This window comes from Lampris incognitus, chromosome 2, assembly GCF_029633865.1.
Source record: "Lampris incognitus isolate fLamInc1 chromosome 2, fLamInc1.hap2, whole genome shotgun sequence".
In the NCBI taxonomy this organism is placed as follows: Eukaryota; Metazoa; Chordata; class Actinopteri; order Lampriformes; family Lampridae; genus Lampris; species Lampris incognitus.
The window spans coordinates 31,920,945-31,939,012 of NC_079212.1; the positions used below are offsets into that span (position 1 = coordinate 31,920,945).

The 18,068-nt window shown below is 40.8% G+C and overlaps 2 protein-coding genes across 2 annotated transcripts in view; both read right to left on the bottom strand.

Moving 5' to 3' along the window:
• Positions 1–10,917, bottom strand: part of kif5aa (kinesin family member 5A, a) — a 29,051-nt gene extending 18,134 nt beyond the window's left edge. The window contains 9 exon segments of the mRNA XM_056299366.1: positions 1,733–1,837; positions 2,543–2,667; positions 5,263–5,350; positions 5,653–5,708; positions 5,818–5,866; positions 6,213–6,317; positions 6,513–6,586; positions 6,885–6,972; positions 10,789–10,917. Of these exon segments, the coding sequence (XP_056155341.1) occupies positions 1,733–1,837; positions 2,543–2,667; positions 5,263–5,350; positions 5,653–5,708; positions 5,818–5,866; positions 6,213–6,317; positions 6,513–6,586; positions 6,885–6,972; positions 10,789–10,917 (819 nt within the window).
• A 4,020-nt stretch (positions 10,918–14,937) lies between these two features.
• mbd6 (methyl-CpG binding domain protein 6) overlaps positions 14,938–18,068 on the bottom strand; it is a 32,540-nt gene continuing 29,409 nt past the window's right edge. Inside the window, exons 9-11 of the mRNA XM_056299375.1 lie at positions 16,195–16,247; positions 15,950–16,016; positions 14,938–15,206 (exon numbers count right to left, since the gene is read on the bottom strand). Of these exons, the coding sequence (XP_056155350.1) occupies positions 15,135–15,206; positions 15,950–16,016; positions 16,195–16,247 (192 nt within the window). The 3' untranslated portion in view covers positions 14,938–15,134. The remainder of the gene's footprint in view (positions 15,207–15,949; positions 16,017–16,194; positions 16,248–18,068) is intronic.

Genomic DNA, 18,068 nt, shown 5'->3' on the forward strand with positions numbered 1-18,068 from the left:
GGGGAAATAAAGAAAGACAGCAATGATGAAGAGGGCAGAGAGAGAGAGAGAGAGAGAGAGAGAGAGAGTGAGAGAGAGAGAGCAAGACAAAACACAGGGACCAAAATAAAGTACAAAAGCAATAAAACCAATGCCAGAGGCATGTTTGACCTTGTCTGCCAAATCTTAAACTTTGTGATTTTTTTTTTCATTCGGGTAGTTCATGCGGCAAAATTCACACTTGCATCACAGTCTTTTCTCCCCTTCCTCTCTCGCCTTCTCCCCGCTTTGACTGCACATTAACTAAATAAGTAAAATCTCTAGAGAGAGGAGCACTGAACCTGCCACACATAATCATGTTGCATGTGGTAGGAAGGGGCAGCCTGGCAGGGGTGGTTTTTGGCATTTCATGCTCATGTCTGCTGTGTTGGCAGCATGGCAGCAGGCTGGTCTGCCATTAGGAGTTGCCAGGCAGAATGGAGTTCATTGGGAAGTCAACAGAAGACTCAGACAATCACTATTCAGTAACAGAGAACTAAAACAATTAAATGAATCAGCGACCTCAATTCCCCTTAAATGTCTAAAAACACGGGGCGTCCGGGTAGCATAGCAGTCTATTCCATTGCCTACCAACATGGGGATCCCGGTTCAAATCCCTATGTTGTCTGCGGCTTGGACGAGCGTCCCTACAGATACAATTGGCCATGTCTGCGGCTGGGAAGCCAGATGTGGGTATGTGTCCTGGTCTCTGCACTAGTGTCTCCTCTGGTCGGTCGGGGTGTCTGTTCAGGGAGAAGGGGGAAACTTCTCACTGTCAGGTGAAAAGAAGCAGCTGGTGACTCCACGTGTGTCGGAGGAGACATGTGGTAGTCTGCAACCCTCCCCGGGTCGGCAGAGGGGGTGGAGCAGTGACCCCACTCTTCTGAGCTGTAATTGGCTGGATACAATTGGGAAGAAAAGGGGGGGGGTCTAAAAACACAGCACCAGGGTTGTGAGCTAAATCTGCCTTCTTTTTACTATCCATCCATCCATTATCCAAGCCACTTATTCTAATTAGGGTCACGGGATGCTGGAACCTATCCCAGCAGTCATACTTTTTACTGTCGTCACTGTTATTATTATTATTTGCTTCGTATTGTTCTATTAAGGTTAAAAATCAACAGAATCTGAACCAGAAACCCAGTTTAGACTCAGAATCTGCTTTATCGGCCAGGTGGGTTTACATATAAAATGGACTTGAGTTGCTCACGTGACACACATCATGTGTACATGGAAATTTGTTTTCTACACACAATGAAATGTATTAAAACCCCCCCCCCTTGTTCCCCCCCCCCTAAAAGAACTGGAGATATAGTTGAGATCTCTGAATATACTGAAATCCAGTTTTGCCAAACACCTACTGAGTGTAATGTAAAGTACTGTTATGAATGACCCGCTCATAGACCTGCATGCAATGTGTGTGCCTTTAACCTTTATGTAACCTTTTTTTTTTATTTCACTTTTGTTTGCCATTTGCCAAGATGTAAGACCTCAAGAACGTGTACAATGTACAAAACATGTTGCCTCGATATTTTGTACCTTATTGTATATTTTCATCTGTCATTCTGCACCGTATGTAACTACTGCAAACAACACAAAAAGACTGTAGCTCACTGCTTTACTTACATTCAATGTACTGATTTTTTGTTTCCTGTATGCTGAAACATCTTCATTTGACTTTTGAGGTGTGAATGGTTTTTAATGAGGCCCTCACCGTTGCCTCTGCCAAGGCAGAGATGACGTTTCCCAGAGCAGACAGAGACTTGTTGATGTTTTTAGCCTCGTCCAGGACAGCTCCTGCAGCACCGGTCTTACTGACCTGCAACAGAGGAAGAGGGAAAGAGAGGAGGGTAACAGGATGGAGAGACAGACAGCCAGACAGCCAGACAGGTAGAAAGACAAATAGACAGACAGGCAGAAAGACACAGACAGACAGGCAGACAAGCAGGCAGACAGACAGACAGACAGACAGACAGACAGACAGACAGATAAGGATGAAGGGGATGAGGTAACACAAGACATGAAAATAATCAACAATCTTGAGTACATGTATTGCCAAGAAATTACACCTTGTAACAAAAACCTCACATCATTCTACCCTGCACAACGTTCTCCATAAGTTGGTCTTGTCCACCTAACAAGTACTTTGCTTGTCCCTCTTGTCTATTGCAAAGCTTATTCATCTTTTCTCCAATTGGATATTCATATATCAAGCGCTTATATGACAAAAAAAAAAAAGATAAACTGCATTTAAAAGAAAGAATTGGATTGTGCAGTTCCAAACAGACTTAAAAAGCACAACAAACAAAATAAAAATAATTAAGATAACCAAAAACTATGGTATCAGCAAAACATAGTATCATGTGTGAGCAGGAGGTCCTTAAAAAACAATGCCCATAGTATCTATGTGATAAACAGGGCAGAGCAGACAGCAATGTCCACAGGGAAGTTTGCTTTTCCCATAAGTAGATAAAAGAAACATGAACGTTCCCAATGAGATTCGATGGTTGAGATGGTGTGGTACCTTCTCACTTCCTGCCAGATCCACCAGGTAGAGTTTCCCACACAACTTCTGCTCTGTCTCCACGTGTTCCTGTTTGATGTTGATGAGGAAGATGCTGTGGCTGCGGGAGCTGTGCTCATTCATGTCTGTACAACGAGAGAAGAGACAAAAACATTCAGGGACAGGAAATGACATCACAAGTGTTTCCTGCAAAAGCTAGGTAGGAATTGGATTAAGCTGGGAATCTATCTATCTATCTATCTATCTATCTATCTATCTATCTATCTATCTATCTATCTATCTATCTATCTATCTATCTATCTATCTATCTATCTATCTATCTATCTATCTATCTATCTATCCAGCTTCATATAGCACATTTCGTACATCCTAGTGATGATAGAAAGAGAGTGTGTGTTTGTGTGTGTGTGCGCACGCGTGTGTGTGTCTAAGGTGTGAATATGAACCTTAGTTAGAATAAGGGCCAAGTGCATGTATGTATGTATGTATGTATGTATGTATGTATGTATGTATGTATGTATGTATGTATGTATGTATGTATGTTTGTATGCATGTATGTATGTATGTATGTATGAATATGTGTGTGTACTGATGGTGTTGGGGCAGGATTTGAACCCAGGCTAAGGTGAAGGAGGACAGACGAGAGGATGAGTAACCGTAAACAGATAGTTGGCATTTATATATGTCTAAATCAGTTTTGTTATGGCACTAAATCCTCAAATAATTGCAAATCTGAAAACGCTAATACATCGATCATATTTTGAAACAGCATGTATGGGTAAAATTTTCCTCCGCAGAATAGAAACTAACAAATAAAACAAGAAAAATTTGATATTAACTAAACATCTTTAGAGCCTAAAATTATTGTCGGTGTACACTGGCCAAATGTGAAGGTATACCTCAAAATAACAAGTTTTGCATTTGTAAATAGGGACAAATCACTAATGTACATGTAAAACTCATTTAGCAGAAACACCAAACTCATTACCTATTTCAAGACCTTTCCCTACCAATTATATAAATATTTTTCCGAATGGCATTATTTAAATGAACTCAAACTGGCGAGTAAGAGAAATTTCTAATAGCATTTCTTTAAACTATATATTTTACAATGAATCCCTTTGTGTCATTTCTGTCTAGTGGATCGAACCATTTCTGAGACAGTAAGAGAGTGTATCACAGCATCAGATTTATTTGCATAGCCCGAAATCACTATTTAGTCTTGGAGGGTTTTACAGCCACAAATAACACAATCATAATCATAAGTAGCTGCTATGCAGTAAAGATGACTAGAAAAAACACCAAACAGCACAGTCTAAATCCCTCTCGTCATCCCACCTCCTTAGACAGAGGGTGTTACTCTGCAGATGATATCTGAGGACACCGGTCTAATACCTGCAGAGCTTCGACCATGAGCCTGCTATTACAACATCAGTCTGCAGCACAGTGAGTCAGCAGACAGGCCAAAGACAACACCTAGAATAGGAAGCACAGAGCACAATGCCTGGAAACGCAGACCTGTTGGTTCTCAAGCGAATTATTCCCTCAATCAATATTTAATTTAATCATCTTATAAGGCCACTTGTTCCTTTTTCAGAGACGCGGGGCACTGGAGCCTATCCCAGCATACTTTGGGGGGAAGGCAAAGACACCCAGGACAGCTTGCCAGTCCATTGCAGGGCGAAGATACAGACAATCACTCACACTCACATGTATGGGGAATTTAGAGTCTCAATATCACCTTACATGCATATTTTGAGCGGTGGGAAGAAATCACATCAGCAGACTTCAAGATACCCATATACAACAGAGAAACTCCCCTACAGCATATATAGATATACATAATGAAACTTTTTTTTTAAATTACAGCATCACTCTGACCTGTACAACTGTACTACTAGAGCTATTAGACATGCATTATGTCTCGATACCATAGAGTGGCTCAGCACGGACATAGAGATGTAGAGTAAAGTGGAGCTTTGGGAATGCACACATCCATAGAAAATGCTAAAATTACCACCAAGAAAAATTCTGTTTCTGTTTAATGTATTTGCATGCCATATCTTCCGTTAACGTCCAATCAAAGCATTGTTGTCATAGATTGTATTGGTCACTGTAATGGCTAAAATATGTCTGAATTTGGTTTCATCTATGAACATACAGGATGACTCGCTCATATTTGCTACCAGAAATTAATTTATTCATATAATAGCCTTAGGCAGCGAATTTACGCTGTCTTTCTCTCATATGCTGGAAATTAACAATGCCTGAGAAACTTAAAAGGCACAGAGACTGAAAGTGTCAGGAAAATTAAGCTGAGCTCCATCTGACAAGTTCTTACTTCTTCTATGGTATTGTATGACGCCTGAAAATTATAGTGTGCTGCATCACAAAGATTACATAACAACACACTATAACAGGCAACGTGAACCCAACTGTCACATTACACTCCATTAACTACTCCAGAATAAGGCTGTGGGCAACACGAAGGAAACGTGGAACTGGGTGGAAATGGTGGCGGGAGATGGTAGAATAGACTGATGGAGAGAGAAAGAGGAATTTAGCTCAGTTTGTGCATAACTCCAACCATTGATCATGTTTCAGGGTCTGCATTTATCTTTCGGACTATTTTCCTTTTGTATCTGAAATCGGTGAATATAATGTTTGAACAGCATTTAAATAACATTCCAGATTTCTTTTTTTCGGGGGGGGGGACTTACTAGTCACAGCAACATGGCGGTTTGCTTTGCCCTCATCAATCACATCCATAACCTCATCAGGGCTGGACACAAAACGTTCAGTGCATCCCTACATCATTAGCGAAGAGAGGAGAGGAGAGGAAAGGAGAGGAGAGGAGGAGAGGAGAGGAGATGTGAGGAGAGGAGGAGGAGAGGAGATGAGAGGAGGAGGAGAGGAGATGAGAGGAGAGGAGAGGAGGGGAGATGAGAGGAGAGGAAGAGGAGAGGAGAGGAGCAGAAACATAGCAAGGACATGGAAGGAGAGAGGGAAATGAGGGAAATAAGAAAAATGGAAAACACATTGAATGTGATACAGCATACAAAAGAAAATGGCCAAGAGGCCCAGCTGTATAAATCACTGTTCTCACAAACCTTGACATATGGAACCCTGTTTTTATCCTCATGGACAGCCAGGTTGGTCTTTGTCACTGAAAACCAGATAGAAAATAAAAGTATGAGTCGTATCTTGTATTGGAGGAGTATCATCGATTTGTATTTTGCAGTCTGACATTTTTACACTGTAGGGGGAGTACTAACCGTCCAGTAGGTCACGGATTTTATCCATGTAGATTTCAAAGTATGAAACCTGTTGAAGAATAAGAAAAGTCAAAATCAGCCTGCAAAATAGTGTGACTTTGGGGCATTTCAATGCACAACATCCCATAGGTGTTCTTGTAAGTGCAGTCCCATATAAATATAGTTTCACTAGACGGGAGCAGGAAACTAAAATCCTAAGGCACAGAAAATAGATGAGCCCTTTTCTCAGAGAATGGTAATACAGAAGCCAAACAGTGAACCAGAAGATCAGAGAATTAAGCATGACAGGGTAGGATAGCAAACTCATGCTCCAACACAAACCTACACAGTGTGAAGTAACCCAACACTGACCCACTCAAATCCTCCTCAGTACTGTCTGAGGGTAACACTGGTACCTTGATGTGGAACTCAAGGTTCTCATCCATGGCAAAGATGTGGTTGAAAATGTCCTCGGCAATGCGAGGAATTATTCCCATCTGGTGAGGGTCATGCAGCTTGCCCTGGAACAGAAAAACACAGCCCGGAGAGTAAGACAGCTGTATCTGCATACATTTCATTAAAATGGGGGTTGGAGTCGAGTCAGTTGTTTATTGGGTGTAGCTGTAAAGATGTTAATGGGCATGTAAAGGTCATAATACTGTGAAGAAAACAAGTGCAATTCATTTCAATGGCACACATTGGGCTGCTCTACATACCTCCATGGTGTGGGTCTTCCCGGAGGAGGTCTGTCCATATGCAAAGATAGTGCCATTGTATCCACCCAGCACATCTATGTAATGCACAAGCACAAATTGTACAAGATAAAAAGCAACAGCAAATATTTTCTACATTAAAAGAGTACCTGATAAACACTCCAAGCAAAATGACCTCAAAGCAATGTGTAGCCCTGAAATAAACACTATTCATCCATTAAAGGAAGGTTTTGCTGAGCTTGCACACTCCTTAAAGTGCTGCCCTGCTTAGCATACATGCAGTTTGACATTTACAGACATTTACTTGCAGATATTTTAGAACCATTTCAGAAGAGTATTTCAAAGATTGCCTGTGTTTTTGCTCATTTTGCTCACCCTTGACAATCTGTTTGGCACAGGTGTTGTACACCTGCTCCTGGGTGGTGTTGGTTGGGAAGACTCGGTCGAACGCGTAGGACCTCCCCTAACAAAAACACAAGTCACAGCACAGAGTTAACAAAAGTAAGCTCAGGCTGAACCGCTGGATCCAAGTTACAAACATTCTGCAGAATGAGATAGAAATAACGAGGGGCTTCAGCATGCACCACTTATTGGATCAAGCTTTTCAGTTTCAATTAAAACAACAGTACAGCATTTGCTTCGTGCTGTTCTTTCTCTTGCACACTAAAGCAGCCTGTTAATCACTAATTACTGAATAAAAGAGACTGCTGGGGTAGAAGCAGGAAAGTGGGCGCAGTAAGTAAAGTACTCCAACCGATGTTTTTCAATGCATCTGCAGTCATCGAGCTAACCAATGGGAAATGATGTCACTCCGGTGAAGCTTTCAGTGACTGACAAGAGAAACTGACTCATCATCATCTGACATGAGCCAGGCTGAAGTATGAAAGCAAGGAGTCACAAAAGGATTGCGTTATTTGCAATACATGTATCATCTAGATTAAAGAAACACAGACGTAAGTTACTTTTAAACATATTATTTAACAACACATGGTGACGCAAAGAACTGTTATCTGCATCCATTTTGGTGAGAGGTCATATAGGTAAAGATAACAAAGATGTCATCTACATTGTAAATCCATTCTGCACAGCTTGACACAGAGTACGCTGTTATTCACATTTTGACGTTTTTTTTTAACCGAAACTCTTGTGAAGTGAAGAGAAAATAATGTGCTCGTCATTGCAAAGCCCTTCTTTATGTGCAGCCTTTTCATAGGTCCTCTAAACTAATCTCCTGACACGAGCTCCCACCACAGAAGCTCAAACCCCAAAGACAATGAGATGAATCAAATCTTATAAGGGGACGGGGCAGGCTACATGAGTACTGAGCTTTTGGGAAAGCCAACTGTGTCCTGCCTCTTAGGCCTGGCTGTATCTCAGCTCGAGTTCATCCACTGTGTTCGTAGGACTTTTTCCCCACAGCATATGTTGAAAGAAATTCAAATTCCATTACTAGCAATCTAAACTCAGTCAGAAATAAGACAATGCAGGAGCACAATTTATCAACGTGTATTCTGCAGGGCACTATTAACTAATAGCTCTCAATATAGCAAAGCAGGGTTACATTTACTTTTAGCAGGTGTTTTTATCTACAGTGACGAACTAAAAGTCAGCGATCGACAGATTTACTTGTGTGTCGGCCTGCAGGCTTCTCAGAGCACTGAACTGCATTGACACCAAAGCCAAGAGTACATGTCATTCCTAGTATAACTAGTGTAAGTGTGTGACGTGTAAATCACCAATAGTAACATCAGTAGTGATTATAGTAACCATGCCCGATCCAATTCAGAATACAGAAATTCATTCCAAACGAAATTCATTTTCCTGAATGAGATTAGAAGTACAGATAGAGTCTATCACCAAAGGTATCTGTAGGTTTGTTTTTCTAAAAATAATTTTAGATGCATATCTGAATTCTCTGCTTAAGAATAAACATCTCTTTCAAATGGGCATGTCCCTCGGGAAAGAAGCCTCTCTTATGTGTTTGAAATAAGATTTATGAAAACACCATCCACTTCACAGTACATCCTGCAGAAAGTCACCTCTGCGCTAAATGGCAAGCAAGTCGTCAGTACTGTCCTGGGTGGTGGTGGTGGGGGAGGGGTCTATAAAACACTATGGGATTGGGTTGCACAAAGCAGGCGACTCTAAACCTCAAAATTCACCATCCCATTTGAAATGTGGGCGGGGATGCAGTGCAACAGTGTGTGCTGCCAGAGCCACATTAAATGTAATTGACTCATCGGCAGAGACCACCCCCACCTCCACCTCTATCTCCACCCCCACCCCCACCCCCATCCCGTGCCAGAGTCATTTCCTGAACATGGAGATAGTGAGGGAGGCAGATAAATACAGCGAGAAAAAGAAAGAGGGGGAGAAAGAGAAAATGACGAAAAGGATGAAAGGGAAAGGGAGCAGAGAAATAGAGGCAGACAGACAGACAGAGAGAAAGAGAGAAAGAGAGAGAGAGTTAGCAGATCAGTGGTATACTGAACGAGGTCGCTGAGTAATTATCGATCCTCTCTCTATGAGCAATTAGAGGGATGAGCTTGTGGCTCGGCTGTCAGGAGCTACTCTGAGAAGAGGGATGAAGGTCGGGGCAAGCTGCATCCATTAACACAGGAGGACATCTTTCCACAGGTCAGCCTTCCACAAACTGGTCCTTCTCCAGTCAGAGAAGGACCTCCAAGAGCTGGAGCCTGTCCTTCCCTGCCAGCACTCTATATAGCTTTATATGGTTCATTTTATCTACTTCAACTTGACAATGATGAACTCTTCACTTAATCAAACATCATTTTTCCCCTGAGGGATACCTGGCCAGCCAAGGAATATGAATGATAGCAAACAAAGGGTTATACATTACTGGCAAGAGTAGACAAAGGCAAATATAGCTGAAACTGTAGAAACAGGGAGAAAAAGCAGTTTTCAAACTTGAGCTTTGGGTTTCCATTTTCAAATGACCTTTTCCCTTGTCCCACATCTGATGATGCTGAAACTGATCCAGTGAATTGACTCGGTCATAGCCTGCAGACTCATTGTTCATCATTGCCCATCTTCATTTGGCGGTATTTGGAAAGGCTTTGTACAAGTCAGAGTCAGGACCCCGTTCAACTTGTAATTAACTGATTAAAAACGCAAATCAAGAGCGTATACGGGGAACAACCATAGGCTCCACATTGTCACCCATTTCTATATTGGCTGTTGAAGATGAGAAGCCCTTCGTGGAGAATGTCCAATTAATTAATTCAGACACTAAGAATTTCAAATTACTTTAAATTCTTAGTGTCTGATAAAAAAAAACAAATAAAACAATTTAATTGATCTACAAGGTGTATTTTGCATCTCATACCATTAACATTGACCAAGGTGTGAGAGGACTGTGATATTCATGCATCTACTGATGGAAATCCCTCATTCCTCTTACAGGCACCATCAACTCAATGGCAGATGCAACATAATCAGCTTTGGTTACTCCCCATCTCCCAGTACACCAACACCTGACTCTCTGATTAATTCACAAAAATGGATCTAAAATAATAGCATAGCATAGAAAGCCGGTGTATAGGATTATCACTTTTAGGATGGAAGAGAGGGCAATTATCAACTTAAACAAACAGATTCATCATTTCCTTTATATGACACCGAGTGGATATCTGGGTTGTTATATATATATAATATTTTTTGGTCATATTTTTCTTGTTATATATAGTTTTTCTTTTCCTTTGTAATGTATAGTAGCTGAATTAACTTAAGAGTAGGTGAGAAGGGGTAGGAAAAAAACAAGTGTATACTTCCTCCTACTCCTTTTCTAACATGTAACAAATAATCTGATGTATATGGAGATTTGTTCCGAGTTTTATGTGTGGATTTGTTGATCACTTCAGATTATTGGCAATGGCTTATATGCATGTTATATCCTGCTTGTTTACATGTTCAAAATAAATCATCATTCATTCATTCATTAGAAGACCTGCAGGTTTTGTCTCCTCACTCCGTCTATTGATTCCTACGATACGATGTCCAGGGAGCTGAACCAACTTATGGATGTGCATCAGTCCTATTCAGCCCAGGCCAGACTCGTCAGCTGATGCAAGGGCCCAATGTGCGCATTTCAAACACATTTTGCCTCATCATGGCAAGCAGAGGACGGGTTAAGAAATGATGCATGCCTTGATGTCTGCAGACAATATTTCCGTTTTTCTCATTGGAAACCAGAACACAACAGATGGGCTTGATAATTTATTAATGAGGGCCTGGGTGGAAAAAACAAAGCGCTGCTTACCCCGACGACGACGGTGTCATCTCCCTGGAATTTGGGGAGAAACTGGTCTCCTCGTGATACCTCCGCTTGATTCAAAGGACGAAAGCGACACAGCACTTTTATGTTGCACTCTGCTGTAACATCGGCCATTGCGCAAATGCAGCTGGGTAGGGTGACTCGCTAGCTTGCGGGAGACGAACTGCTGGAGGATGAGACACTTGGAGGCCCTGTGAGGTACGTGGTGAGGGATGCGGAGGATGCTGCCGGACGCGTCTTATTTCAATACCTCTTTAATATAACCGGCGACGATCACGGTCAGACAGACGGACGCGTTATTCTGACGGTCACAATTTGACAGCCGAGTACGATTTATGCGCAGTCGAGCGGCGGACAAGGCGAAGCTGAATGCCAAATTTGAGATAAAATCGCAACAGGACACCCTACATCATTGAAATAACGGATTAGGATGCTGCTCGTTCCCTCTTCGGTTTTTGCTCAGGCTCGGCTTGTATTTTGTTGTCCGTCTTGTTTTGTTTTCTTCTTTCCTTCCGTCGGATGCGCGGTGGTAAGGCGGTGGTGCGGTCCGGCCGGCTGAAGGTGAGACGCCTCTGTAAGGGCAGCGAGGTAAAGCCTATGTATGCACCGTAACACCCGTCGGCCCGTGTGCTCGCTGCGCCCTCTGGCGGTAGATCAGAGAAGGGCGTGGTCTGCACCCATCCCTTTAAAGTGGTACCCACCGGCCCCAGCATCCACACAGACGATGTGTCAGCATCATCACAGGCTACGCACCTTCAACCGCTACATGGCCAACACCGAAATAATGCGGTTATGTGGAATGATATCGCAACTGGCTCATCAATTGTTTTCAAAACAGCCGTGGGTCGTCTCCAAAGGGGTGAACTTACAGCCACTGTAGGCCTGCTTACTGACAGACTTATTACATTTACTCATTTAGCAGACATTTCGATCTAAAGTGACTTGCAAGAGTCAGCATTTATCAGATTAATTTGTTACTAACTGCCATCACGGAGTGCTACATAGTAATCACATCATAACCAAGAATGCACGTCAAGTGCAGCTAGCATAGGTGCGCTTTAGAGCATCACGATGCAGAGAATAGGAAAATCAAAGTACAAAGTACAGTAAAATGGCCACAAAGCAGTAAATCAGGGAAATTTATGCCATGACAGTATAAAAAGCCAAGCACAAGTAGAGAAGGCTGAAATAGGAGACACTAGAAAATGGTACTTATACCAGCCGGCGCCAATGCATACTGCCACCAAATACTATTGAAAATACTAAGAGGAAAAATAATAAGGGAGGCCTTATGGAGGAAAGGTTTTAGGTCTTTCTTGAAGGAAGCAAGTCAGTAGTTCTGATGGAGACAGAAGGGTCATTCCACCAATTTTGGCACCAGGTGAGTGGAAAGTCTGGACCTAGGGCTTGTCACTTTGGTACAAGACACAGATAGTGGTCTACCTGATGTGGAAAAAAGGGGGCAGAGCATGCTGATAGGGTTGCAACTAAGTCTGTGCAGCTCCTGCAGGCAAAGAGTCTTTGCCCTCCCTGTGCTTGTTAAAATTTCTTGGAATAAATACCTAGCCATTCTGGGAAGACGGTGAGGGTATTGATCAAGAGGATTTAGGGCTAAACTTGATGCATTAGTGTCAGATGATACAATGATGATGCAGCACAGTTATCCTTTGCTGAATAACTTCTATGGACCGTGTAGCAGGGGTGCTTACTTGTCTCATTATATCTCAAAATGTGCATCATTTTAACTTCGTTGTTTACAGACAACACATGTGAAAACCTAAAAAAAACATGCAAATTTATGTCAACTAAAAGACAGTCCTTGAGCTTGTTATTGTACCTGTTAGTGTGTCTTTGTCGGCCTTTATAAACAACATTTTAAGGCAAAGGAGAAATTTTAGCTATAGTAAGAATTGTAGTGAACAGTTTCAACTCATTTTAGTTCGTATGGGCCAATTCATAAACAGTATTACTGTCCCATTTGACAATACCTGTCCAAGTTTAAGGCCATTTAACACATCTTAGTCATCTAAAAAGTAGTACTTTTTACGCTACTATAAAGTAGCGTAAAAAGTTGTGCATGTAAAGTATCGATTTAACTGTGGAAATCAACACAAGAGGTACATTTTCTGTAAATAGTTTAATATTAAATAAAAAAGACTGCCATATAAAAAGAAAACTACAGTCCACAACTTAATCTTCGTCTTTTTAAACATAAGTATTGAAAGCAAGGGGTAGAATGAGAAAAATACTTAATTACAATTCCCAGAAAAATTCACAATTCATTGTTTTTCTCTCTCATCTCTTTCTCTAACAATATAAAATCAAAATAAAACACATTAACTGTACATATGTACAAAATCTCCAAGTGTAGAAATTGCATAATCTGCTTTCTTTTTCACTTTTATTTTATTATTTTTTTTATTTCATTTTAGCTTTTTTTTTTTTTTAATACAGCTAGAGATGCCAGTACTCTTAGGGTGGGGCAGCATGTGGAGGACTCTTACAGTGATATGAGGAGACACACAGAGAGAGAGGAGTATCCCCAGTCCACAGTGACACACTGGTTCAACAGACCCTCATGAGATGAATCTCAGTACACGACTCCCTTAGCTGTTCATTCCACCAGCTGAAGGACATACAGTCTGCAACTGAAATGCATTTCTCGGGGGTGCGGGGGGGGGGGGCCTAAGAGTACATCTGTCGTCATCTTATAATGCTGTGATTGCAACTATTCCCCAATCCTCTGTGAATGGTACATATGGCCATTGAAACTCTAGTTAATGGTCATGGTAATTTGCATATGAAACCGATCGTTGGTTTCGGTCGTTATGCAAGTGTATTGTTTATAAGGGTGGGGATACCTGCAGTCAGTTGAGACTGAAGAGGTCACTTAGATGAGTGATGAAACGTTTCTCTCAATAAACACTGTGTCCAGATGAACCGATTCAACTTTCTGTGATTTCTCAGGGGCTCCTTCAAGTTTCATTTCCAAGATGACTACTTTTACCACACCTTTATTTTTGATGTACTTTTAGAATTTGAGTGATGTTCAAATATGTGGACAGTGACTCAGCAGTGACTGTCAACTAGGCCATATTACACCTTGATAAGGATTGGACAATGACAAACCTTCACGGTTTTTGTGTTGTAGGGTTATGTATTAAGACCCAACAATAATTGTGTTTCCTTAATTTCTTTTCAAAATTTTTTGCGTGTTTTTTTTCTTCAAAACTTTTAAAGACTTGGGAATTGTACACATTTCTCACAATTAATACACCTGTGTATAAGGCCCCTGGGTTCTGCTGAAAAACCTGATTCAAAGAACCGTGCAAGTGGATTGTATGACTGTCTGGAGTCTCAGTTGAGGGCCAAGGTTTGCCACGACACCCCAACATCATCTAAGATCCCAATTCACTGTGCGATTTCATTAATGGATGAAATGTCCATTATGGGACACTGAACATAGACGGTATATAGAAAAGAAAAAAAATGATGAAAGGTCATTTCTAGAGGTCAATGTTAACTGTGGGATTTGTTGAAACCTGACTTGGTTCACTTGCTCTCAAAATTTGATGACTACATTTTTTTTTAAAAATGTAAAAAGCTCAGGGTTGTTGCCTCCTCACATCATCTTCCAGCACCTTTTGAAAACGCAGGGAAAGTCTTTTGTGATTAAAAACAAGTGTCTCTGTGAAGAGACCTTCCCCTTTATGGTCAAAGGATTTTACTACTGCAATTTCACTCAACAACAGTACTGTTATTCAGCACACTCTAGCAGACAAGGAACACGTATATGAGACGCATACAGACAGACAAAAACACTCGTTCACTTTCAACAGAAAAAGCAACCATAGCGTCATTCAAGTAGATGAGGCTTAATCCTGACTCACAGTAAACACACTGATGAGGAGAAACAGTACAGCTTTCCTTGGTTATTTTTTGTGTTTTTCATCAATATAATTCTAACACCAACCATTAATTAACGGATCTCAAATCACAAAGTCAAGCAACCATTATTTTGTGAACTAGACCTAAGAGAAGACCTAAGTGAGAACGCATCCATGGAATTTCTTTTTTTTAAGCTTTTAAACATAATTATTTCAAACTAGATCTCTCCTATGTGTTTTTTTTATTCCCCCATAGTGGTAGCCATAAAAACTGTTGACATGATAACGTTATATATTAGTGCAGTTAAAATGAAAGTAAAAGATCTAGACAGTGGAGAGCAGTGGTGATGATGCAGGAGAGGTGGTCTACATTTGGGAGGGAGAAGAGGGGCCTCTAGCCACCTTGACCGGTGAACTGCTTGGATTGACAGATCCTTCCACCAATCACTGCCTCTGAGACCTGGCGCCCCGACGTCTCCTGCCTCGGACTGACCTCTCAGGCTTCAGCAGTACTGCCTGGGACACAGCACAGAGCACAAAACCATTACCGTTGAATAATATTATTGCTGTTATTGTTTATGACATTAATAATGATCAGCCCATGCTTTTCTTCCTAACTGGCCTTGCAGCTTCGACTGACAAAATCACCCTTCAACAAACAATGTTAACCTTGTGCTGTAAAATATCAATACCTGTTTAAGGGCAACTGGAAAACTGTTTAGGTGAGATGATTTTTTATTTGAATTTTAAATATTTCCCTCTCATTAGTGAAATGGTAAATGGACTGCATTTTATATAGCGCTTTTCTAGCTGCAACAGCCACTCAAAGTGCTTTATCATCAATTAATGCCTAACATTCACCCACGCACACAAACACTCATACACTAATGGCAGTATCAACCATGCACATTAACAACCAGTGCAGATAGGGGTTAGGTGTCTTGTTCAGAGACGTCAACACTTTTGCTGAGAGGAGCCGAGGATCGAACCAGCATCCTTCCAGTTACCAGATGACCTGCTCTACCACCTGAGCTACTGCCGCCCCATTAGTGTTTGGCACTGACAGTGCCGATTAGATTGCTGAGGTTTAGGTATATCCCCTGTAAGAGCTACAGTAAGGAGAAGAAACAGGTGAAGGCATCAGGGTAGGACTTGTCAGGACACAGGCAGGGGGGAAAAAATAACACATTAACACTTCAGGATCCTGATCATTTAACCAATAAAATTTCGTGGGTCTCATGACAGGGGAAGTGTCTTACTGTAGGCTTGGTTTCCTCTAGGGCTGTGGCATCCATGTCTCTGAAGTCCTCTAGAACATTCTGTAGTCTAAACATCGCGACACAAAGAACCACATAGGCAAACAATTATTTTTATGAAAAGTCTACAAAATGTTTAAAAATATTCAAAGAGAAAATCTTGTCTTTTTTAATCAGAGTTCTGCCACGATGAGACATTTTTTCCTCCCTCTCTAGTGTTTATCAGAAAAGAATGGAGCCGATCTTACGTTTGTTTCCTTTTCCTGCCTCTCCTGGCTCCCGTTGTCGATCCTGCTTGATCCTGAGGAGGCAAAATAAATAAAAGTCAAAACCACATAACCAAAAAGCGTGATCCTGTTCAATAAAACTGTTCAATTTCAATATTGTAATACAGCATATGAAATGAAAACATATGGAGACACTGGATATACACCATTCAATGACAACATCTGGTTTTTGGTGTGTGCATCCTACCTTTTAAAAAAAAAAGAAGCCCCACAATACTAGAAAGAGAAACCGCTTTCTTGAAAACACGAAGACCCTCGTCTCAATTTACCACAGCAGGAAACAACTGTGCCATCTCACAATGTCTGGCTTCAACTTCAAAACTTCAAATATAAAGAACACTTTAGTCATAATCTGTTTTTATATATATATATATATATGTGTGTGTGTGTGTGTGTGTGTGTGTGTGTGTATGTATATATACATAATATTTATATACGTGTGTATATATGTATATATGTATATATATGTATATATGTATATATATATATACACATATATACATATATACATATAAAGGGTTTTTTTTTGAAACCGTCAATGGTGTTGATAAAAGTGTTCAACAAATGAGTGGAATATTAAGATAGATGTAGGAAGAACAAGCTTGTTTAGTGCACCATGCACTCATCAGCTGCCAATGTGGAAAAACAACAAAGAAAAAACATACACAGCCAATAAATACTACGTTGCCCCCCGTCACGCCCCTAGTTATGGTGCACAGCAACCAATGGGAGGATAGAAAACATTTGAAAAATAACATCAGAAACATTACAACCAATGGGGTAGGGGTTGGGGCTTGTTTTGAAAAAGCAAGGACTTAAAGGCCAGGGCACTGTTGAAAAAGCATACATTTATAATTATAACAAGGCAACATCCAATCGGGTAACTTTATGTATTTCATATACATATGATATACGTAAAGTTATATAGAGGGTCTGTTATATCATATACAACGGTACTGGAGTACAGTTGGAAGAGTGGACAGTTAAAATATAAAAAATATAACATCTAATAAATATCATGTGTATCATCTAATGAAGGGGGGTAATAAAGACATTGGTTTACTTGTAATTGCAAAGCAGATATTTTTTTCTGTGTCTACTGCTGGTGGCCAATTCATGTCTACTGTTCAAGGTGGACATATCAGGCTTGCAAATAATAAAATACTTCTCTGCCAAGCATAGGTTACATCTTTTGCAGTTAATTGAATATGCATTGCTCTTGGCGAGGATTTTCCATGAAACAGAGTAATTAATATTCTTGTCCACCAATGACCAAATGTGGCGGCTCAAGGTCGTTGCATTTCTTGCATGCTCATTCCTGAAGCTACTCATTATACCTAATTAAACCTAATTTTAAAAGGGCCCTCTGTTAGTCCAATGTAATTGTCCACTTTGCAGTTGTCTTCTCTTGTCACCGATGCCTGGTAGATGACTCCCTTTGTCTGGCATTTTCTTTCAAGAAGGCACGATGCCTTAGCAAAGCAGTTGCAGTTGGTGGTGTTTGGCTGCGTTGAGGAGGGCATGATGTTTGTGTTGTGGGTTGAAATAACCTACTGAACATTTGGCATGCAGCTGTAGCTAATTTTGACTGTGTTCCTGTTGAATATTTTTTTAATTGATGGCCTGGGGTAAAGCACTCATCCAAAAGTCTGAAAAATTATAATCTTTGTTGTTTAACCACATTGGCAGCTGATGAGTGCATGACGCACGAAACAAGTTTGTTCTGCCATGTATTACATTTTTTCCCCCTACATCTATATATGGACTGCATTTATATAGCACTTTTCTAGTCTACCAACCACTCAAAGCGCTTTACAATGTATGCCTCACATTCA